Here is a 22,085-nt window from a genome sequence, read left to right on the forward strand (position 1 = left end):
GACATACCTGTCATATAGCAGATCAAACAGATAACTCCAAACACTTCTATGACCCAATGCACATGGTATCTAATCATCCAAATCCATTCCCATAGCATCGTTCTTCTCCACCGCACCCTCCCTCAACATCTCAGCACCCTTATCCTTGACTACCTGATCCAAGAACTGCTTCACCTGCTTACACCCATCCACGCCAACGACCAGCATTCCCTCCAACCTGCTAACTTGCACACGACTCTCGCATACCAATACAGCTACCTGATCGTCATCACCTTGTGTCGCAACCGTCAAGAAGGGTAGTTCTTGCTCTTCTTGGTTGTTGAGATCGAGCAGAGGATCGGCTGTGTCGTCACCCGCGGCGTATGTTGATGTTGAGCCCGCTGTGCAGGCGGCAATGTAATCTGTCATTGGAATACCAGCGTCGATGAGGGCGAGGGTCGTTGCGTTAAGAAGAGCGGCGAGGAGGGATCCGTCTTGCGATAGAACGTGGAGAGAGATTGTGATGGAAGAGTGAGGAAACAGGTGTGTATGTAAGTTCGAAGAAAACGCATTCGCAATCGTTGTTTCAATCTCTTGTATGCGCCTAAACAATTAGTCCCAAGTCATCAATTGCCCAGAAAGAAACGTACTTGTCATTGCGCCCTCTCTTCTTTCGATCCACGCTCGAAAAGCCCGCTACTACAACATTGACATTGATAGCCGCTGTGTCACGAGGCGCTTGCTGTCCACCACGTCTCTGAACCTGCTGCTCTGAAGGACCTGTCACGATGCACATGACTTTTGTATGGCCCATTTCAAGATATGATGAACCGTCAGCAGCATCCTGAGTTCGGATTTGAGCATGCAGACGACGGAGCTCGTTCCATCTTCTTCCGTCGACGCGCAGGAGCGCTAATGAGTATGTTGACGTATCGAGAGGCATCTTGCGGTAATGAAGTATCTACCGTCTGTTCCTTGGAGCTCTGCGCATCGCGAACTGAATTGATGGTGGGGGAAATTTTCTGGTGTGGCTGAACTGTGGCTTGACCACCAGCTCTCGGATCATCCCAGCTTTCGGATTAATTGGGGGCCAATGAGGGGCCATCGGTTTTGGAAGAATTCATGACTGCATTTCCGACTGCCATTTACGGCTTTACACACGCCCGAGATCAACACCAAGAACGGCACGGCTGAAGTGCCGGTGATGTAATCGTCGGCCGCCCTAAATCCGGGAATTGTCCAATGACACTCGGATCTTTGCGACAGTTGAGTTTATTCCGCTTGCAATGATGCGCTGAACTTTCCTTATCGGAGGACGGAGTTAGCCAATCGCCAATGGAGGTAAATGCACCCTTAGCAAGATATGATGCATGGCTAGTGTAGACGCTCTTTGAGGTATCGGCATTGAGGAGTTGTTGTATATAAGTTGTTGCTTTCTCCTCGTTGAGAATCTCATATCATCGCAATCTTACCGATTCAATTAACAAGTCTCAATCAAAAGTCAAATCAACATCAACCATGTCTTCTCTTCCTCAGACTTACAAGGCTTGCGTCCTCGACAAAGCCAACGCATCATGGACTCTCAGCGACGTTCCCCTAAAACACCCCTCTAAAGGTCAAATACTCGCCAGGGTCCTCGCCTGCGGCGTCTGCTTCTCAGACATCGCCACTGGCGCTGGCCACATGGGCGATGTCTTCCCCCGTGTGCCCGGCCATGAGATCATCGGCGACGTAGTCGAAGTCGGCGAAGGCGTTGAGAACTTCAAGAACGGCGACCGTGTCGGAGGACCTTGGCACGGTGGCCATGACCGAACTTGTCGACAGTGCCAGCGCGCTCAATTCCAGATGTGCGACAACAAGGCAATCAATGGTGTCAGTCAGGATGGTGGGTTTGCCGAGTATGTACTCTTGAGAGCGGAGGCTGTTGTTCGTGTCCCGAAGGAGCTGGATCCTGCTGAGGCTGCTCCTCTTCTCTGCGCTGGTGTCACTGTCTTCAATGGAATCCGAAAGTTGCATGTCGAGCAGGGAAATCTCGTCGCGATCCAGGGTCTTGGTGGTCTTGGCCACCTGGCTGTTCAATACGCCAACAAGATGGGCTATGAAGTCGCTGTCCTCTCATCAGGCGACGATAAGGCGGACTTTGCTAAGCAACTCGGTGCTCATCACTACATCAACACCAAAAAGTCCGACCCAGCTGAAGAACTCACCAAGCTTGGTGGTGCCGCCATCATTGTCCAAACAGCACCCAACCCCAAGGCTGTGGCACCACTCGTCAATGGTCTCGCTGCTGAGGGCAAGCTACTTAGTCTTGCACCTGTTGGGCCAGCAGAGATTGATACGGTATCGCTGGTCTTGAAAGGGGCTAGTATTGTTGGTTGGCCTAGTGGTCATGCCCTCGATAGCGAGGAGGCTCTTCGCTTCTCCATGATTCATGGAGTGAAGTGTATGATTGAGAAGTATCCTTTGGACAAGGTAAAAGATGCTGTTGAGAGTCTTCAGGCTGGAAAGCCTCGGTTCAGAAATGTCTTGGTTATGCAGTAGAATTCTCTAAATGGTTGGGTTGGTTGTACACTTGTAAAGTGAGCGATGGTGTTGGCGGTTGTGGGCAGTCTGAGCCACGATGAAGTATGATTGACATGAATGGAACACAAGTTGAATCCACTTGGCTTCAAGATGCAATTGAGTAACTCTCTCTAGTGAGCTATCATTCCAACAGTGATCTCAAATACAAGCCATGAAATAAAGCTTCTTTTTTACACAGAACCCATACAGATACAGGGTAAATAGCGACCCAAACACGCTGGTACAAAACGACCGCGATAATATGGCCACTAAATGGGAAGCAATGCTCGGGTTGAGTAGGTTTTAATCAGGTAGCATTATAGATGCCACAGGGTCTTCATGTAGACATTTACATTGTTCCTGTTTATGCTGTAGTTTCGTGATTGTCGTCAACCTAGTTTCCCATGTTTGACTTGTGAGCAAAGCTTAGGTAGATGCCGAGGGCTTCACTTTAAGTAGTTTGAGACCTCATCGTTCGGCGAAAAAGACAGGGAAACAAAGAAAAGTTCGGAAATTGAAAGCTGATATTATCGAAGGCTACTACCTGTATCTATACGAAGCAATATTGAGCTGTTATGCTTCGATCGTTTCTTGATGGATCTTCAGCAAACACCAGCCCCGCAGTTTGGCGCTTCCAAAACTCAACATCTACAACATCACTCATGAGACTTATGCTCCTTCTCACCCGCCCGCAACCACTCTCTCTCCTCTTCTCAAAAAGAAAACTTCAGAATATTCACACAATGTCTCGTAAACCACCACAACAACCTCCCTCATTCACAACGACACCCTCCGCCATCCTCTCACAGACATCATCCCTCATTTCATCAACCACAGCTCTCGAAGACGACCTCTCATCAACACTCACGCCCTCAACCGCGACATTCGAAAGTCTTCTTACGCCCATGCTAAATGATGATCACGCAGTATCTAAACAAACCCTCATCATCCGTCTCTTCAGCTCTGTGTCAGAGGATAAAGATCTCCGCGATGCATCGCGCACAGCGGAGGAGATGCTTCTTAAAGCCAATTCTGAGGCTCTCATGAGGAGGGATATAGCTGCTCTCGTTAAAGCTGTTTATGAGAAGCATCGGCGTGGGGAGGAGAAGCTGGGAGAGGAGGATGTGTATACCTTGTTCAAGACGCATAGGGCTTACCAGAACACTGGAGCGGGCATCGAGGATGAGGATGTGAGGGAACAGTACAAAGCTGCTGTGCAAAAACGAAATGAAGTTCTCGTTGCAGTGCGCAAGACCATTAGCGAATCCGACGACGGTATCTTCTTCACGCGGGAGCAACTCAACGGTGTACCAGCATCAATTCTCGACGCAATGAAGACAAATGATGAAGGGCTCCTCAAAGCAACCTTCAAAAAAGGCCACATGATCTCAATCATGAAACACGCCACCAGAGCCCAAACACGCAAAGCATACAACATCGCCAAAGAAAGCCGCTTTCCCGAGAACGTAACCCGTCTTGAGCGCGCCGTCGAGCTACGCAACAGCACCGCGCGAATGCTCGGCTTCAACACCCACGCCGAACTCAAGATGCAAGATAAGATGGCAAAAAGTGTCGAGAGCGTCATGGAAATGCTGAACAAATTGAGAACAGAGTTGAAGCCCCTTGCAGATGACGAGATGAAGACCTTGTTTGAGATAAAGAAGGCTTACATCCGAGATAACGGCACAGATGAGGATGGGGATGATGTGAAGAGGTTGAATGCATGGGACTGGGCGTTCTATGCGAGGATATTGGAGAAGGAGAGATATTCTGTTGATTCACTGCTGATTTCGGAGTATTTTGAGGTTAACCATAGTTTGAAGGGTATGTTGAACATCTTTGAGGAGATCTTTGGGATGGTGTTCATACCCACCGATGCATCTGTTTGGCAGAAGGATGTGACTGTTTACGAGGCGTGGAATGCTGAGGATCAAGGTGGTGAGTTCCTTGGGTATCTTTACCTTGATCTTTATGCACGAGAGGGGAAGTATGCTGGTGCGCATAGTTCTCTCATCCAGCCTGTAAGTCTCCCAGCCCAACGAACGGAGCTATCTACTCACAGTCTCAGGGCTTTGTAACATCAGACAACAAACGCCATTATCCCTCTTCATCACTAATAACATCCCTGCTCCACACGCCCTCCCAGCCAACTCTCCTCTTACACTCGGAGCTAAAAACAATGTTTCACGAACTCGGCCACGCAATCCACAAGCTCGTGACACACACCAACCACCAACACGGCTGCGCACGCGACTTTGTCGAGATACCGAGCATTCTTCTCGAGAACTGGATCTGGGTGCCCTCCGTGCTACAACGCCTAGGAAAACACTACTCGTACCTATCCTCCGAGTACCTAAGCTTCTGGAATGCTAAGAACGAGGGTGAAAGACCGGGTGAGGTGCTACCGGAGAAGTTAGCGATGGATATCGCGAGGACGAAACATGTTAATGGGGCGCATGCGATGCTGTATCAGGTGTTTTTGGCGCTGTTTGATCTTACGATTCATAATGCGGAGGAGGGGAGGGCGGTTGATACGACGAGGTTGTGGAATGAGAGTAAGACGGAGATCATGGGATTGGGAAGGGCGGATAGTATTGGACAGGCGTCGTTTGCGCATCCGTTCAGGGCGTATGATGCTGCGTATTTTACTTATGCCCTGTAAGTCGTCACGCGACGAGCATTAAGAAGTGTTGCTAACGAGTCGCAGATCAAAGGTGTACGCGACCGATCTTTGGGTTAGCCACTTCAAAGATGACCCAATGGATAAGACTACTGGTTTACGATACCGCGAGCTTGTTCTTCAACCAGGAGGAAGTCAACCGGAGCTCAAAAGCCTCAGCAACTTTCTCGGTCGTGAACCCAACGACAAGGCATACTACGGCGAAGTCACCAGCACACCAGGAACGAAATCGTCAGTATTGTAAATGTATTAAAGTGCAATATTATCCAACGCTTATATGCAAAAGAGGGTATCATGGCAAGATCTATCGTACATCATACTAGCTCAGTGCACCACTCTCATCCTAGGAAACGGCGCAGCCTCAACATCAACGACGACAAGTCCCTTCTCGTCCAGTGAAGCACCGACATCTGTGATCGGCGTAATCTTTCTCGTGTGTGCAACTTCTTGGCGACTGACGCGGCCTTCGTCGCGAGGGATCCACAAGACGGGCTTTTGCATCCAGAGCTCGGGAGGCCAGTAGTTAGATAGCTTTTCGTCTCCTGAGTAGTCTGCGTCAGCGAGTTCTTCGAAGGGAATTAGTTTTCGCAAGGCGATAAAGTCTTCGTAGATCTCGGGGTGGAAGAATCGCTGGATGAAGGATGGTGGTTGATCCGGGTTTGACCTCTTGGCAGGGAGAATCCATCTGTCCAAGAACTTCTTAACTCCTGACTCTTGCACCTCTTTCTTCAATTGCTCCTTGGTGCTTGACTTTATCCATTCTGTGGCCATCAATCTCAAACCACCTGCGCCCTCGACAGCCCTTGAGCTCTGTGGTCCCTCGTGAAGTTGCTCGTCTTCGTCATCTGTCGGCGTGTCCTCGAATTCTTCCTCACCAAAGTTCTGTTCCGTATCGAAGTAACTGGCAGCAGTTCCACCATTGGCCTCTCCCGACTCCGCAGCTGCTTGAAGTTTTGCCTCTGCTTCAGCCCTCTCCTGCTCCTGTAGTTCTTCCTCCAATGCCAATGTTTGTGGCAAATTCTGCAGCAGAGGTGATATCGACTCTCTCAAGGACATGTGCACTATGACGGTGAAGATTAGGAAGATGAGCATCAACACCATAGGCGGGAAGGCGAAATTGATCGCAAAGAGACCAATCATGCAGATTTCGGCCAGGTAAAGTCCTGTGATGAGCTGCATTAGGGCGGTGGGATAAAACAATCCCATGCTATCCATTTCCGAGTCGAAGACGTAAAGAATGTTGTATCGGTAGATGAGGCGCGTAAAAGCCATTCCGGCGCATGCGAAGAGGAGGATCAATGGAGCGATAACTGTGTAAGAGAAGGCTAGAGGTGTTAGCATAGAAGGGGATTCTTGGCTATACGACTTACCAATGCACGCCATGTTTGTGTAGATGGGGAAGATGCCACCCCAGCGAGGAGGACGTAGGTTGTACCAAACATTGAAGCGAGTCCTGGGATTCTGTACCACTCTACCGAATGCGTGATGTCTGATTAGCTCGAAGATGTGTAGGAGACCGGTAGCTCCTATGGCCAAACACTGTACAAGAATGTACGAAAGGTAGAAGTTTGACGCCTTGGGAAGGTTTGTGGCGAGGAGACTAGGCGTCGACATTGGTTGCTGGATGATTTGCATTGTCGTGGCGGAAGCGGCCGATGTCAATGTCGTGATCAAAAAGACTTGTACCACTTGGAAAGCAAAGTAGACCTTTTGGGTGAACAGTTCGACCAGTACCAAAGAGGGAATTCCTGCTTGGACGCCACAGACTAGGGGAGTTAGTAGTTGCAACAGGGGATCGGTAATAGTAGACTTACATCGGAGCATTGCCGGGACAAGCGACATCCAGAACGACAGAGCGATCGCAGGGATGAAACCTTGAAGGAAGCCAAGGATAGGACTGGGCAATAGTTTGATCCATTTAAGGAAGACAATACCACTCAGGAACTTGATATTGGACACGATGCCGATCATGGCAGATGGGATGGACCAAAAGATGATCGCAACGGCAATAAGAGCCATGATGAGCAAACGCCGGATGATGCGCTCCCACCAACGCATTCGAAGAGCACTCCAGACCACCTCATTTGGTCGAACGCCCAAAAGACGAGGAGCAAGTTGAAGAGGGCGATGATGGGCGACGACTTGGTGAGCAGCTTGCGCAGCTTCCTGCGTGTCGAACTCGATGAATGCAGCTGGGAGTGTCTGTCCATCACCACGGCGAACCTGGCGTCGGAGCTTGAAGATCTCGAGGTTCAATTCCTTCAACTTCATGCGACACCATCGAATAGTGTCGACTCGTCGAAAGAAGTTGTGCAGTGGACGGTGGTGGGGTCTGGCCGTCACGGAGAGCCATTGAGCGGCGACGGATCCTCGTACATCGGGGAGATCTGGGTTGAGGCCGTAGGGGTGCACATATTCAGGGTCCTCGGCGGACTTTTCGAGTATATCGTGGGCGTTGCTGGTTCTAGTTCTTTCGGATACCTCAGGCGCAGACTTGTGCTTCTGGACCCCTCCCTCCTCGGTCTCTTGTACGTGAGTGTCCGATGTCTCGACACGTCGCGGGGAGCTCGTACGGGGCTCCTCGCTGCTGGGTTCCGTCCTCCACGAAGAACTAGAATCTCCAGAAGATGGTCCGGCGCATGGTTCGGCGGAGGATGCAGTCGATGGTGGATTCTTGCCGAGTTGCTTCTTTCGAGCCATGTTTGCCTTTTTGATGAGCGCAATCTCTGCCTTTTCCAGGCGCATCGCCGTTTGTTCTCGTTCCTCCACCAATTTGACGAGAGCCTTGGCAGTGCGTGGAATCCAGACTCGCTTCACAGAGTCGCCATAGAGTTTCCGCAACCGAGCTTCGTCGAGGTATCGCTCAGGGATAGAAGTGAGGAGTACTGTCCTGGATGATAGCCGCTTGGCATAGTGAGGAGACGAGAGGTAAGCCTGACGAATACCAACATAGTAGAAGCACTCTCGAATGACAGTGAAGAGAATAAAGCCTGATCAATTAGCGGTGCCATTGAGCGCTGTCGTTTAAGTACTTACCAAAGAACAAGTAGGCAACAGCGACATGGGCAAACATGCGCTTTTTGTTCTCAATCATACCAATTGTCAACATGTCCAATTGGGTGAGCTTCTTGCCTCCAGTAAGGTGGACGGGAAAGAGAATTGGCCAAGCAATCAGGATGCCCACAAGGAAAGTGTTTCGCAGGACCTTGAGGTATCGCAAAAAGAAGAACCCATCAAGCGAGCCATGGTTAAGAACGAAAGTATCTGGAGTTTTGAAGAATGGCTTGATCCAGTTGAACCAGCCATTGGGAAGTGGCGGTATGGGGGTGCTACAGAGGCTGTCAGCAATGATTGAGAGCTGAAAGATTTGCTGCTTGCTTACTGAGGGGAACGCAAGCTGGGTATCGACCGAGGGGAGTAGACTCGATGGCATTTCACGCGAAAAACCGAAAAGAACAAGAGACAAACAGCGCAGTAAATGACGACAGGTATAAATGTTCCTCCAAGAGATTGCAGCGATGATGATTTTGAAGCGTTGTTGGAGCTCAGGGTACCGCCACTGGAACCATCTCGCGTAGAACCAACCCGAGAGTCATCGCCCTCCTGAAAGTAGATGATGGTCAGCCACGTTGAAGTGGGAATAGAGTTAGAGTTGATGAGAAAAAAGTTTAACTTACGACTGGCAACTCAAAAGCCGCTCTCGCGATGAGAGAATGCCAATTGGCGGCCATGTTGGACAGAGGGCGAATCAAGATCAATGGATTGAGAGAATGGAGGAGTCAGGCTCAGATTAGCTTCGAGATAACGATGAGAATGCGTTGCCGCATCGTTCGTTACCTCGCAACGAAGCTTGTGGGTGTCGAGACCGCAGACATGGATGAATGGATTTATCGTTCTCGCTGCGAGGAGAAGGAGAAGATCTATCTATCAAGAGGCGGAGATGATCGAGATGAAGTCGTCGAGGTGACGTTGAAAGTGGGATGTTTCTCTTGTGTCTGTGTCTGTGCCCGTTGTCCTTCGGGGATCAACTGAACGAAAAGTGGGTGGGCTACCTCTGGGAAGACGGCATTGGAGAGAGGGAGGCGGCGACGGGACAGGGAGTCTTGTAGCGATCATTGCGGCGCAGTCAGCCCAATCTAATCTTTTTAGGGGACCGTCTACCTGTCAACCCCGTTGACGGGCCTGGAGATATGGGTACTCGAATTTCCTATTCTGTCCTCCCACATCGGTAATCATTTATCGCATCGGGTCCTTGGCGAATTAGCCGATGGTGGCTTTGTGTCTCTCTCTCGACTGAAGAAATTCGCGATGAAGAGGAAGGGGGGGAATTCTGAGATTTCGCTGTAAGGGTCTTGATGCATTTGCAACGAGAGCCAATCAATGCTCTATCGGGAGCACGGCCAAGGACAGGGGGGTCAGGGTCTAGACCACAGGTTTACGAAATCCCCACGCATTGCAGATCCAAATATCACAAACCCTTGTTTTCAGCTCGGATATCCAGATGACTTAATGGGTCATAGAACGTAGGCAGTGACGTTATACTGATATCCTGCTATAACCAAGGATTGTGGTGGCTCCTCGGTTACAGCGAATCGTGGTGATCGACTCAGAGATTTTCACTCGGATATGCCCGTTTAGGGGGTTCCGCTTATTCGGCCTGTGGTCCCGCGGGCCTCTCACGCCTTGATCCCTGTTGGTTGAGACATAAAGTTTAAACTCAACGTCGGGTCTTCCGACTTGACTACGTATGACACGAATGACATCGGAGGAAAATACCTGATAGGTATAGTTGATCTGTCACTGTGATATGTTATTACCGGTGAAACATGCAGAAAAGAGCCTCCTAGTCCTCTTTAGATCTAACGCCAAGGATAAAACGGTTACGTCGGGGAACTTGGTAGAAAATGCCGTGTCAACTGAACCACCTATTGTCTAAGATAGAGTTTTTGATCTCAACCAACCGCTGTGATACAAGGATCGTTCCTGGAAACTGTTAGAACCTAAGCGAGGCATCTTGCAGCCTCAACTGCAAAATCACCATCCAATCGCGTGCCGAAGGCCCATTACCGACTGCTCAGCAGGCTCGGCAATACGGGTCTAGCAAGTCTTGGAGGCCACTACCAAACCAAGTTCTCACTACCTCCTTTTCATATGCAGGAACACCAGTTGCCCGATTAGGGCCGGCCTTGCGAGGTCAGAGAAGAGGCTGAATCAAGGTTTCCGGAATAGGGGTTCCGGGACAGAGACTGACGAGAATGTTCTGACTACGACGCAAACTTGAAAAGCCATGGTCAAGGCACAGAAGTATCCCTTGTTATTTCTTGCAGTTGATCAGCCGATCAGAGGAAGTTAATCGTGCTTGATCTGTGTTTGCTGCAGCCTTGTTGGGTCTAGAATCTGTTGGGGACGAAATTCTTCTGTGGTTGACCAGGGGAGATGGATATCAATCAGATCATAGACCTACTTCGCGTGGGTCAATATTCAGCCGAGAAATATTGTTGTTGTCCTTGTAGAAAGAGATAGTTGCTATCGAGTGAGATAGTTCCATAGTTCCAGAACCCCTTTTGTTGGATTGTTTGCAACAATGTTGTCTTCCGTGCAACTTGGAATGACAAAGCCTTGCCGTCTGGATGTCTACCTCCGCCCTGTCACTTCGCCCTGAGCTCCTGCATCTCGAAATGGTTTGGTCGACTCTCCTGGCATGCATTGCGTCCTCCTTTCTTCTCCTCACATCACCCTCTCAGCCAAGTTTCGGTCAGCATACCAAAGAGAGGAGAAGTTTGAAAACTCGAGACAACAATCCTTGACGAGTAGATTCTTTGATGAGCTTAGGAAAGAGCTGAGGGAAGCTGTTGGTTGACCAGGTACGCCTTTCCTCCCCTGAAGCCAATGGTCTGAAGTGGTCTGCTGCTTGAAGACACGAGGGAAGAGAGAACTTACGTCTCCAGTTCAAGCACATGAGAAGTCCGATTTTTTTTCTTAAATAAACCAACGTGGCAGATCAATACGCGGCCTTTTATTTCGTGACCTTTTATGATTAGTCCCCTTTTCGTCTTAATTCTAGGCAAATCGCGGCTTCCACCATACAGCCTCTCAGCGCCTCACAACTATCAAACTTTCCGCGAACAACCAATCCGATTCAACACCACGATAAACAAAGTCGGACTTTTGAGTTCGGTGCGCCGAGTTTAAGCAAAGCCCTGAGCACACATCACCATGTTGTTCCCCCTCACCATGACCGAATCAACCTCCCTTCGCCCTCACCACCCCAGCCGATCTTGCCAATGAATACTATGCATTCGCCGGATTTGCCAGCAGAACCACCGCCGGCCCAGAAGAAAGTACCGGACCGCCATTTCCACTGGTTTCCGTACCTCCACCAAGATGTCAGACTCTTGATCTGGGAAGCAGCAATGCGTCCGCAGCCATCGAAGAACTACAACGCGACGCATCGCTTTCGAGTACATGCTTGGGAGGGCGATGATCCGTCGTTGCTCGAGACGAGTGACGTTGGCTACAAGAGTCCGCCACTCTTTGGATCACGAGTTACGAGGCGGCTGGACGATCACAAGATGCGCGAGCCTATGTCGTGTTGCCCTGAAGTACTGAAATCAGTTGTACATTGGGACTACGGTATGTGGAAAGCTTGTATTGAGTCTAGATGGGTCATTAGCCGGAGGTTTCGACGGAAATACTGGGAAGAAATGAAGAAGAGCGTCTTGAAGAACTTGCAAACAGTACCAAAAGAGATTCGCGAGCCGTTCACTATGGAGGCCGCGTGGCAGAATGAAGACCTGTTGATGCAGAAAGGCTACCCGGAACGTCATAGTAAATGGTACAAAGACTTCGCATCGGTAGTCAGCATAGATGGCATGTACAACAACATTGTTGCGATCCACCCAGCGAGAGATCTCTTCATCTTGGAGGATGAACGATGGATGCGTGAACTAGCACGACAACTTACAGACACAGAACAAGAAGACAAAGCGGTTCAGCTCTTTCGCGAAAATGCCATCTCCCCGACAAGCGACGGCTCCCCCATCCTGGGAAATATCGGCTTCGTATTCGACATATCCTGGTCCAATGGCATCACGCGACTCGATAACCCGCCCATGAGGCTGACGGAAGCAAAGACCAAGAATAACCCGAGGGGCCTTTTCCTGCTGCTGCTGCACCTCATCGTCGTCCGGATAATAGGGGGAGTGCGACTTTGGCTTATCGATGAGGAGTTCGACCCGTGCCGCACATGCAGGACGGAAAAGGATGCGGAAAAGGAGGTAGAGGAGGAGAAGAGAGATCGAAAGGTGTTCTACCGCTATGGAAAGGAGGATTTGGTCGAGGTTGATGTCAAGCCGAATGTGATGCGGGTGCTGATCGACAATGTGAGCTGTATTCTTGCTACTTCGTGCGGATTTCTTGAATACCTCAGCCGCGATCCCATTGCTGGCAATTCTGCGTTCAACCCAGATCCTAGAGCGAAGCCCCTCAATATTTGGTCCTGTGTTGGTGTTCTTGCGCCGAGGTCGAGGACCCTGATTGAGTGATCGAAGGGTGGGAGGGGGGTATTTGTAGTTGAGGCTTCGTCGAGGTGTTGAGAGAAACAGAGATCTTGTGGCCAGAGGGCCTAAACCTACGTATGAGAAGTCAGTCGCAGTGATTCCAAGTTGGGCTGAACCTACCCAAGCTTGTTCTTGCTTGACACCACAGCCTGTGTTGTTACCTCGAAGGGCCTCTCATTGCAGTCAAGTCCCCATCGTTGCCAGAGGAGACGAACGAAAGAAGAGAATGAACAAGGATAGATGTAAGTCGGATGTAAGTCGGATGGCAGTAGGTACTCGTCGTCTTATACTGATGTGACCGTCTCTTCGTCCATCGAGGCCCCAGTGTTAGTGCTGCGCGAAGCCTCAGGAGCCCACAAAAGAAGTTTGAAGAGAATCTGAGATGTGTCTGACGATGGCCTTGAATAAAAGGCGTCGTACGTACTTGACTGAGAAAGCTTTTCGTTGTTAGACTCTGGTAAAGTATGGTCATCTCGAATTATGCTCAAGTGGTGTCCCTGCCATAAGCTTTTGTACAAAAGGTATGGGCAATAGTCACGACTAGCACTGCAAGCCGGCTGGCCGAGAGCTGCATAGACCACCAACATATACGTTTTGTCTTTTTTTCCCACGCCATAAACTTTTGAAATAGTCAGTTTTGCGATATTCGTTTTTTTCCCCATCGTCCACCATTTTTACTTGTGACTTCCCATCAACTTCCGCCATGGACACGCGACAGGACTACGACGAGAATACCTCATCTGAGGTAGACCCGTCTGTCATCGCAGTGGCCCAAAACGAGCAAACACCTGGGCAACAACTCGGTGAGGAACTGGATACCCAAGATGCCAGTTCCCATGATGAGGCGGACCTAGACGATGAGATGGATGTGGATGATGAAGGCAGTGAGTATACGGGTGACAGTCTTGATGGTCTCTCTGACGCAGAGTCAAACTACCAACCTGGAGAAGACTCGGAGGAACATCAGCCCAATGGGGGATCAGAAGGCGAAGACAACACCTCAGACGACGAAATGACTGTTGAAGACGAAGTTGACGAGAACTCGGAAGACATGCTTGAACCTCTTTCTGATGACCCATCAGATGACGAACATAGCGAAGCGACATCGCAGCAGGGCCAACAACGCGCCGCCTCTGAAGAAGAGTCTACCGAAACAGAAATGCAGCACTGCGACATCTGCGGAGAACTACGACCAATCGAGGCATTCCAACCACTTACATGCGGGGATGAATATTGCAATCTATGCATCATCGAAGCCGTCAAAGTATCTCTCTCGTCCACATTGCACTTCCCCGTCAAATGCTGCAATGAAGAGATACCCCCCAAAGTCATCGAGGAATATGTACCTGAGAATGACATGCAGCTATATCGTAAGAAGCTGGTTGAATACAGGACAATGGATCGAACGTACTGCAGCAACCGTCAATGCCTCGAGTTCATCCCTCCCAACAACACCTCCGACGATGGTGAACCCTGCTACGGCGACGAGGCAAAGTGCCCTGCTTGTAACGATATAACTTGCACCGTGTGCAAGAACAAGGCACATGCAGGAGATTGTGAGAAGCAGAATGAGTGGGAGAAGTCCTTGGAACTCGCGGAGGGCGAAGGCTGGAAGCGATGTTCTCGTTGCGGTCACCTCATCGAGCGGTCTGAGGGTTGCCCCCTTATGAGTATGTCACCGAACCAACTCATCAACCTTTTAAACTTACTGACTTATACCTCGAAGCTTGTCCCTGCGGCCATGAGTTCTGCTACGGCTGCGGTAAAGGATCTGAGACATGCGATTGCTAATGGGATATCGATTCTGCCCTTCAACAACTTCAGCTTGACGCCCCGCCGCAGCCTGCTCCAGCGGCCCCTAATGCTAATATTGCTCGGCTCCCACCTATGATGTGCGACCACGACTGGCAGAGGGTGGAGGGACCCGGCTACTGTAGAGTGTGTTGTGAGGGAGTACACCCCTATACTTTCGAGCGTACAACCTGCACTCCACGTGCCTGCCATGGCTGCCGAGACCGCGCTGTTGCGCAGATAAACGACTAGCTTCCTCATGATTAACGCGAGTAGAGTGGGAGAGAAGCGCAATATTGTTCAAGAAAGCTGATTATCAGCGCATCAGCGGTGTTCAGGGGAACACCCCAACAGCGGCTCAGTTATACCAACACTGGGCATATCATTAATGGTGCAGTAGTCGAACCTGTTAACGGCGAAGGCAAGCGAGTTTTGCGATACTTTTGAAATTGGCCCCGTATACAATCGGAGGAGACTTGCGTGTTGAAGCATATTCGTCGCCGGCTTGGAGGTGAGAGTAGGCTGGAGCTAGAGGCAGTAAGGAGAGCGCTATAATAGTAATGTATAATAAATACAACTATACGAACATTTCGACGATGCAGAAGTGTATGGCAAATTCAATCGGGAGGCGTGTACCCAAGCAGCTCGCTGGTTGAGTGAGAGGTCCGCTACCCATGGTTGCAGGAGGTTGCCTTCCCGGCTGGGGAGAGAGCATCTCATGGAATGGAGATACACCAAAATTATCTTCCTTTCCTATGTTCTATGGTAACTATAAGTCTCTTAGAAACTTTTCTTGGGCTACTATACTTGTAGTTAGTATGCTCCTAAATTATATTTTTGGGGGCGTTATTTTGAGTTGATAGACCTGATAGCTGATGCTTGCATCGCGCGCCTTACCTTGACTTTCTCGTCTAAAATAATACGAAACAGGACTTCTCATAATATTCGAGTACCAGAAAAGCTTCTGCGCCTCATCGGTACTGTTGACCAAGGTCCAAAAAGTTGTGATCGAAGTGTCACGATGCTCTGAAGCTCCAAATCCCATTGCGAACTTAAGCATATATTTTTTGAGGCTATCATTAAAGTAGAAAGAGAGACAATTTTCCCGTCATTAATGTAACAGGAACTCAAAAGATGCATCGTCTAGTAGTTACTGCACAACCTCTGGCAATGTAGCAAGGGAAGGTGACGGAGTGCGCAAGGAGACAGAGCCACTACACAAACATCACATTGACAAACGCCACTCTTAGCAACTGTCAAAGCAAATATATTCACTTTGACCTTGGTCATCATTCTCTCGGCAGGCAGACAGTTTGTCGCAGTTGTAAAGCAGAGTGCTTGACATAGAGTAGCAGTGCACAATTCAGCCCACACCTTACAATACTTTCGCTTTGACATTTTGACCAGGCGCCGCCTCGAAGCTACTCAGAGGGTAGGAAACAATTTAAATACATAACTCATCCATATTCTTCCTATCTTACAGGCTACTATATCTACTTTTGACAAGGACAAAGCAAACTGGAGCACACTGGAGCACACTGGACCAGACCTCCTCCCACCACAATGACTGCTTCTCAAAGCCAGCACATCACCATCACCCACACATCATCGTCGCAATATCGACACCCTTCCATTTTCACCAACTCATCGATACATCCCCATGACATTTCCATTATCAACGTAGTAAACAACAAAGAAACTTCAGTGGGAAAAGATCCCCCGCTTCATACCACAATGCTTGCAAACTGAATATTTGCAGCGTGTGCACTGCCATAGGAAAGTAGGCAGCATGTGGTGGCAGTCAAAGCATCGTCCCGAAAACTTGACCTGCTTCATCAATGGGTGCTGGCAAGCCCCATTCTGGGTCTCGACACGAGGTGTCCCGTTGTTGCGTTGGAAAATGCCCCCAAACTGCTTTCGTTGTCCCCGAAAGGGTGCAACCTGTGGTTGAACAGTTTGTGAGGTTGACGTTTTGACGATAGCCAAGTCCTTTTCACGGCGCTGGCGGCCATCCCACCAGTCGCATTTGCAGTCCGCTCTGCTGTTGTTGCATCGGTAGCAACAGTCCGGACAATCTATGAACAGAGTCTATTAGTTTAGTACTGGATGCAACAGACTATTACTTACACAAGCCTTTCTCAATAGTCTTGTGACACAAGCGGCACTTGGAATCTCCATTATCGGCTACTTCTTCACCAAATCCACTGAAGGAGTACTCCGCTTCCTCCTCGGTTGAAATCGAGGGAGGAGAGGGAACAGAGGGGGTAGATGGGGTAAACGGAGTAGATGGAAGAGAAGGGAGAGAATGGGGAGAGGGAAGTGACTTGTCACCCTGTTCACCGATGCTGCCCTGTTCACCGACATCAGATGCCCCAAATTTCATCCACAGGAAATCGTACAAAATCTTCTCATCGAAGATAGAAGAGTTGATGTCAACGGGGACTGGAATTTCGCAACACACAGGAGGGAAGGGAGTGGACCCATGGATTGAAGCCTTGACCACGTCGTTAAGACAATCAGCACCATAATGATGGCCGCAAGAGCATGTGATGACATTACCATCACAGTCTTTACCACATTTGAAGCACTTGATAACATTGCTATCCTTGTGGACACTGATTGCAGGTGTAAATGCGTCGTCACCAGTGATGGATACAGCAGCGCACTGCGGCTCGGCAGAGACAGTGCACTCATCATTGGGAGCCGAAGTAGTTCCCTTGGTGGAGAAAGGGACAACCTCAGAGGTCTGCACCGGAAGCTCGGTCTCAGACTCGACAGAGTGGGGGATGGTACAGGAGACATCAAGTGCGACATTGCCACTTTCGCTCTCTTCCCACTCCTTAGCGAAAGTGCTCGTAGGAGGGGAAACATCTCCGATAGTAGTCGGGATAGTGCCAGCAGGAGTGAGATCCTCATCAAAAGAAATGAGGCCCGCATCAACCTCATCGTGGTGGAGTTGGGTTGTTGGTGTTGGGGATTCAGTCTCAATACTGACACTTTCGACATCGCGGGTAGCCGAGTCCTTTTGAGGGGTGCCATGCTCTGCCTCTCGCGAAGAGATTGACTGACTGGAACTCTGTGCCCGGGCTTCAATGATGTGACCCACATCCGTTTTGGAGAGGAAAGCAAGAGCAGTTTCCGTGACCTTTGAGACCTTGCTACTGTTTGAGTGAACAGTCTCCAACTCCCAGGGAGTCGGCGGAGGAGCACCAGCATTGTCATCGGCATAGATGTCAGAGAGGCAATCATGTCGATCTGGTATAATATTAGTAAGGAACTTAGATTACACAGGTAGGTGGTTCTTTACCTCGAAGAGCGGCATCAAGACGGGCGAGGCATTCTGATATGCGACCTCCACAGAAGGACCAGGAGGAGTACCAGGAGCAGGCGTGATCACAATATCGCTGGCAGAGTCGGAAAAAGAGGCGACAGTGGCAGTAGTGGAGTGAGTCAAATGGGGCTCCTAGGCATCCTCTTCGACGTTGTCCAACTGTCCGTCTGCGCGAAACTCATCTAAGCAAATCAGTCAGTGATGTGATGGTCTGGGTGCGTTGATATTGCCTACCCATGGTGCCAGCAACAGCAGTAACGAGTTCACCAACCTGGCGAGTAGGTGCCGTGGCCGAAGGAGACGGAGCGTGAAGCCCTTCGACATCATACTCGGGGGCAGAGAAGCTTTTGTTGACTCGAGCATTAACAGTCTCTTCATTGAACACTGCGGCCCCCACGGCAACGAGTTCCAAGTAGGGACGGGTGCGTATCAGGTCCTGGATAAACTCAGGCAATTCATCTCCCTTTGGGTTCTGTGAGAGCAACTCAGTGATGTAGTCAAGCTGCAGCCGCGCAAGATGCTGCATTTCTGCATCTCGCGCGAAAGACATGGCGGCAAAGAATACGGGACAACTGGAGAGATGAGGTTTAGTGACAGTGGATAACGGAAAGGAAGATGTGAGGAAATGGGATGAAAGTTTGGTGAATGGTTTAATATTGTTTGTGAGTTGAGGAGGATGTGGATGTTGATGAACAGGATACGGTTGAAGGCGGAAGAAGGCGGGGAAGGAGAAGAGAGATGAAGAGGGGTAGAGGAAGGCTAGCCCGGTCCGTTGTCGGGGAAATAACGAAAATTGCTGAAGGTGCGGATGGGCCAGGGTAAGGCAGCCTCAGGCTTGACGTCGACTTGAAGTAGGAGCTCAGGCGTGCCCCCTGGAGGGACCACGGGAGGGAACTCGCCCTGTCGTGGCAGTGTCGACGATGCACTCTGGTCAAAACCACTCTAATGCCTCATAATAGGGTGTTCTTCGCATATATAGAGCTTCAAATAAGGATATAGATGTTTGTGAAGTTATAATAGTATGTTGAGTGTATAAGAAGGGGTATGTTGGAGGATGGAGGTTTGGCCATGCGGTAGGATGTTATATACACGAGATGCCCCCCTCACTAGCACATACAGTACAGAATAATAGATCTATTGTCTAGGATCCTTGAATTTACAAATAGAATTGATACCTGCTTGTTCTTATTTACGTTGCGTAAATAGCTACCTTAACTATTGTTGCAAATAGGCCATAAAGATGGCCTATTAACCCCGATCAAGACCTTCAGGTTTGGGAATAGGATCAATTATAGTAGAATTTACTCTAATTTAATGCGATATTACCTAAAACTTTCCATTGTTTACGATTGAGGCCTAAGGTTTGCTTTGTTTTAGTTACGAATGCTGAAGCTGTACATGCAGCAAACATCCACTTTGATTCGGTCACTTGAAGAAACCAATGCATCTATTTCCCTGTTTGAAAGAAATTTGAGTCCCTTTCTACTATACATATGATCAAGATAAGCATGCCACAGTCCTTCCGTCCTTTTGTTGCTTTTCCTAACGCCTAGTCCGAACCAGTTACACTCCCCTCAAGTCATCATCGTCTTCAGCGCCATTCCCAACGTTAACACAGAATGATCCTCACCCATCACCCCCGGAGGTTTCTTATCCAATCCCATGAGCCCATACACAGCCAACTGCGCCGACCTAACCGAGTACTCCATCGTAAATGTCACCTCCCTCTCAATCTCAACAAACTGTCCCATCAAACCCAAGTTCTTGCTCCCATCAGGTATAACTTTTGGTCGATCGCCCTTCTTTCGTGTCAGGAATGGACTTCCGATTAACGGCATCAAACAGGGGATTGTGATGGAGCGCTCGAGGGTGGGCTGGAGGGGGAAGGCCATTAGGTGAAGAAGCTCGGTGAGGATTTCTGCGCCGGTGCATTCGAGCATCGGTTTTCTGACGTAGCGGCCTTGTTGATCGGGGAAAAGGCCATAACCCCAGAATACGAAAACATCGGAGGGTTGATCTCTGACATACGGTTGTTGGGGAATTGTGAGGGACAGCATCCAGGGGCAGTCGCGGAAGGTTATTAATGGTACAGCTCCTGTTAGTGTGCCGGTCCAGGTACGTAAGTGCTCGAAGAATGCTGGGTCGCGAAGTGTGACGGTGAAGGAGAGCCATGTTGACTTTGAAGGTCGGTCGAAGAATGCTTCAGGGTTACCAAATGTCTCGGGGCGATCCATCGCAAGTCTATCCCAGAAGGTCCATGAGGGATCGAGCTCGTGCGGTGCTGAATCGCGAAGCTCCATCGTCGGCGGCGGTTGGTCATTTGTGCCGTATCCCATTCCAGATGTGAGTGATCCGAGTGTGAGAAGTACAAGATCATCAGGTCCAGTTGTTATCAAGACATGCTTGTTGTCTTGGTATGTTTTCAAGGCCGACACTCGAAAGTCGGAACCTACATCCTCAATCTCCAGACCGCTAACTTGAATGCCTACACAGGTCAGCTTTGCCCCTTCAAACGAATACCCGAACTTACCGTGCCGAAACTCAACATCCATCGCCTTCAGATACTGCGTCAAAGGCTTGATGATTGCCTCGAAGTCTTCCTCGGGGGCCTGCTCCACGCCAGATAGTGTCCCCATGTTGGGAAACTCATGCAACATCCTATGCAGACACCGCCTGAACTCAACAGCGCTACACCAAGGGTGAAACCGATTGAGCGACGACCATAAATCCCAAAAGTTCGTCTCAAAGAAGTCGGGTTCAAACAAAGCCTGAATCTCAAGGCCCTCCAGCTCCTCCTCCGTTTCGAGAACAACTCTCATCAAATCGCACTGGTTCTTGACACTCATGCCCATTGTGCTCACATCAACAGCTTCGGGTTTCTCAGTCCCATTGTCGTCAATGACCTGCCTCACCAATCTCGTTCCGGATGCGCCGAGTTTCCTCCTTGCTTGGTTGAACCGGTGTAATTTGGCTGCGAGTGTCTCGCCCTCAATGTCCGACGGTACCTTTTCTAACATCCCATACAAACAATAATACGTAAGGCTCATTTTTCGAATCGCAGATACTCGATACCCCGTGTCCCACGCTGGCTTCGAAAACGTCGCCATTGATCCACCAGCTTTCCCCGACGCCTCGAGAATGTGGATATGATCCCCCGGGACCTTTGCATCTTCGATCAGAAAGACCGCAGCGGCAAGAGATGCAATGCCGCCGCCGACAAGCCACACATGAGGGCCCTTCGCATCGGCTTCATTAGTGCTCTCCGGGCTGTTGCTGAGGCTGATAACCCCATTGTTCTCATCGGGAGAATTCTTGTGTTTGTCATCCATCCTCAATTCCGCAGTTGCAGAATGTCGTTCGATTTGGCTTATTCTAGACCGCGGATTGTCGTGATCGCTGCAAGCGAGGAGGGATCCTTGCGAAGGATGGCACGCATGTAATTGGTAAGAATCCTTTTGCTTTTTTATCTTTCGACAAGTCTAGCTTTTACTAGCTTCTTTAGAGAGTCGGGGGAAAAAACCAAGATCGATCGAGTTTATCTGGGGAAAGAAGAGGAGATCACGAGAGAACGGCGAAATTTTATGACTGGGCTGGGCCTCATTCAGCATGAACCCTTTCACGGCCCGGTCCATCCATTACAAGAGACACATATATAATGACTTATCACGTACATTGGCGCTTCTCTTTCTAGATCTTGTTTGAGACTTTTTTTCCAGCCTCAGGTCGCTGGCAAATGAAATGCTGCTGTTATGAAATATGGGAGTATCGTACGATGTCTGGTTGGCGTGATACCGGGTGGACCGGGCAGGCATCGGAAGCGGGCCGCTGATTGTGACGGAGGATGAGGGATTCACCTCCGGAAGGCGCCGGCCCTTCAAGAATCGATGTGTATTGTGTCATCCACGATCTATATATGCGATGAGCTCTTGTCTATGATAGTTTCAGATATCCCATACATCAATTGATGAACTGTGACATCGATTGGCATGGTTATGTTGGCGTCTCAACAGTTACGCAAAGATCATATCATGAAAAGTCAATGACCAATGCACCCTTGGGTCTCGGCCTCCGTAGGCCGTTGGGCTGCCCCTCAGGGAGTAAGAAAATGACATCTATGCCGCTAGGCGACAAAAAGATTTAGGTAAGTTTAGTTTAACTTGATGTGTCTTTTGAGTAGTTGATT

The 22,085-nt window shown here is 49.6% G+C and overlaps 8 protein-coding genes across 8 annotated transcripts; 3 read left to right on the forward strand and 5 right to left on the reverse strand.

Moving 5' to 3' along the window:
- Positions 1–69: 69 nt before the first annotated feature.
- FMAN_03353 (related to 3`-5` exoribonuclease required for 3` end formation of 5.8S rRNA) lies at positions 70–922 on the reverse strand (the record flags this gene model as incomplete). The annotated part of the gene is made up of 2 exons (XM_041832161.1): positions 70–583; positions 630–922. The coding sequence occupies 2 exons, from the start codon at positions 920–922 to the stop codon at positions 70–72; spliced, it is 807 nt and encodes a 268-aa protein (XP_041682653.1).
- A 575-nt stretch (positions 923–1,497) lies between these two features.
- FMAN_03354 (uncharacterized protein) lies at positions 1,498–2,520 on the forward strand (the record flags this gene model as incomplete). Its single annotated transcript, XM_041832162.1, has 1 exon — positions 1,498–2,520. The coding sequence occupies one exon, from the start codon at positions 1,498–1,500 to the stop codon at positions 2,518–2,520; it is 1,023 nt and encodes a 340-aa protein (XP_041682654.1).
- Positions 2,521–3,284: 764 nt separating this feature from the next.
- FMAN_03355 (uncharacterized protein) lies at positions 3,285–5,465 on the forward strand (the record flags this gene model as incomplete). The annotated part of the gene is made up of 3 exons (XM_041832164.1): positions 3,285–4,562; positions 4,610–5,199; positions 5,249–5,465. 3 exons carry the CDS (start codon positions 3,285–3,287, stop codon positions 5,463–5,465), a joined length of 2,085 nt encoding a protein of 694 aa, XP_041682655.1.
- An 80-nt stretch (positions 5,466–5,545) lies between these two features.
- On the reverse strand, positions 5,546–8,952 carry FMAN_03356 (uncharacterized protein; the record flags this gene model as incomplete). The annotated part of the gene is made up of 6 exons (XM_041832165.1): positions 5,546–6,546; positions 6,592–6,987; positions 7,036–8,211; positions 8,258–8,550; positions 8,604–8,824; positions 8,899–8,952. The coding sequence occupies 6 exons, from the start codon at positions 8,950–8,952 to the stop codon at positions 5,546–5,548; spliced, it is 3,141 nt and encodes a 1,046-aa protein (XP_041682656.1).
- A 2,553-nt stretch (positions 8,953–11,505) lies between these two features.
- On the forward strand, positions 11,506–12,765 carry FMAN_03357 (uncharacterized protein; the record flags this gene model as incomplete). The annotated part of the gene is made up of 1 exon (XM_041832166.1): positions 11,506–12,765. The coding sequence occupies one exon, from the start codon at positions 11,506–11,508 to the stop codon at positions 12,763–12,765; it is 1,260 nt and encodes a 419-aa protein (XP_041682657.1).
- A 1,378-nt stretch (positions 12,766–14,143) lies between these two features.
- Positions 14,144–14,832, reverse strand: FMAN_03358 (uncharacterized protein; the record flags this gene model as incomplete). Its single annotated transcript, XM_041832167.1, has 2 exons — positions 14,144–14,443; positions 14,500–14,832. 2 exons carry the CDS (start codon positions 14,830–14,832, stop codon positions 14,144–14,146), a joined length of 633 nt encoding a protein of 210 aa, XP_041682658.1.
- A 1,440-nt stretch (positions 14,833–16,272) lies between these two features.
- FMAN_03359 (uncharacterized protein) lies at positions 16,273–18,452 on the reverse strand (the record flags this gene model as incomplete). Its single annotated transcript, XM_041832168.1, has 5 exons — positions 16,273–16,646; positions 16,699–17,826; positions 17,879–17,975; positions 18,041–18,084; positions 18,137–18,452. The coding sequence occupies 5 exons, from the start codon at positions 18,450–18,452 to the stop codon at positions 16,273–16,275; spliced, it is 1,959 nt and encodes a 652-aa protein (XP_041682659.1).
- Positions 18,453–19,476: 1,024 nt separating this feature from the next.
- On the reverse strand, positions 19,477–21,231 carry FMAN_03360 (uncharacterized protein; the record flags this gene model as incomplete). The annotated part of the gene is made up of 2 exons (XM_041832169.1): positions 19,477–20,387; positions 20,433–21,231. 2 exons carry the CDS (start codon positions 21,229–21,231, stop codon positions 19,477–19,479), a joined length of 1,710 nt encoding a protein of 569 aa, XP_041682660.1.
- Between the last annotated feature and the right edge of the window lie 854 nt (positions 21,232–22,085).

The sequence above is a fragment of the Fusarium mangiferae genome, assembly GCF_900044065.1.
Source record: "Fusarium mangiferae strain MRC7560 genome assembly, contig: FMAN_scaffold006, whole genome shotgun sequence".
NCBI classification, from domain to species: Eukaryota; Fungi; Ascomycota; class Sordariomycetes; order Hypocreales; family Nectriaceae; genus Fusarium; species Fusarium mangiferae.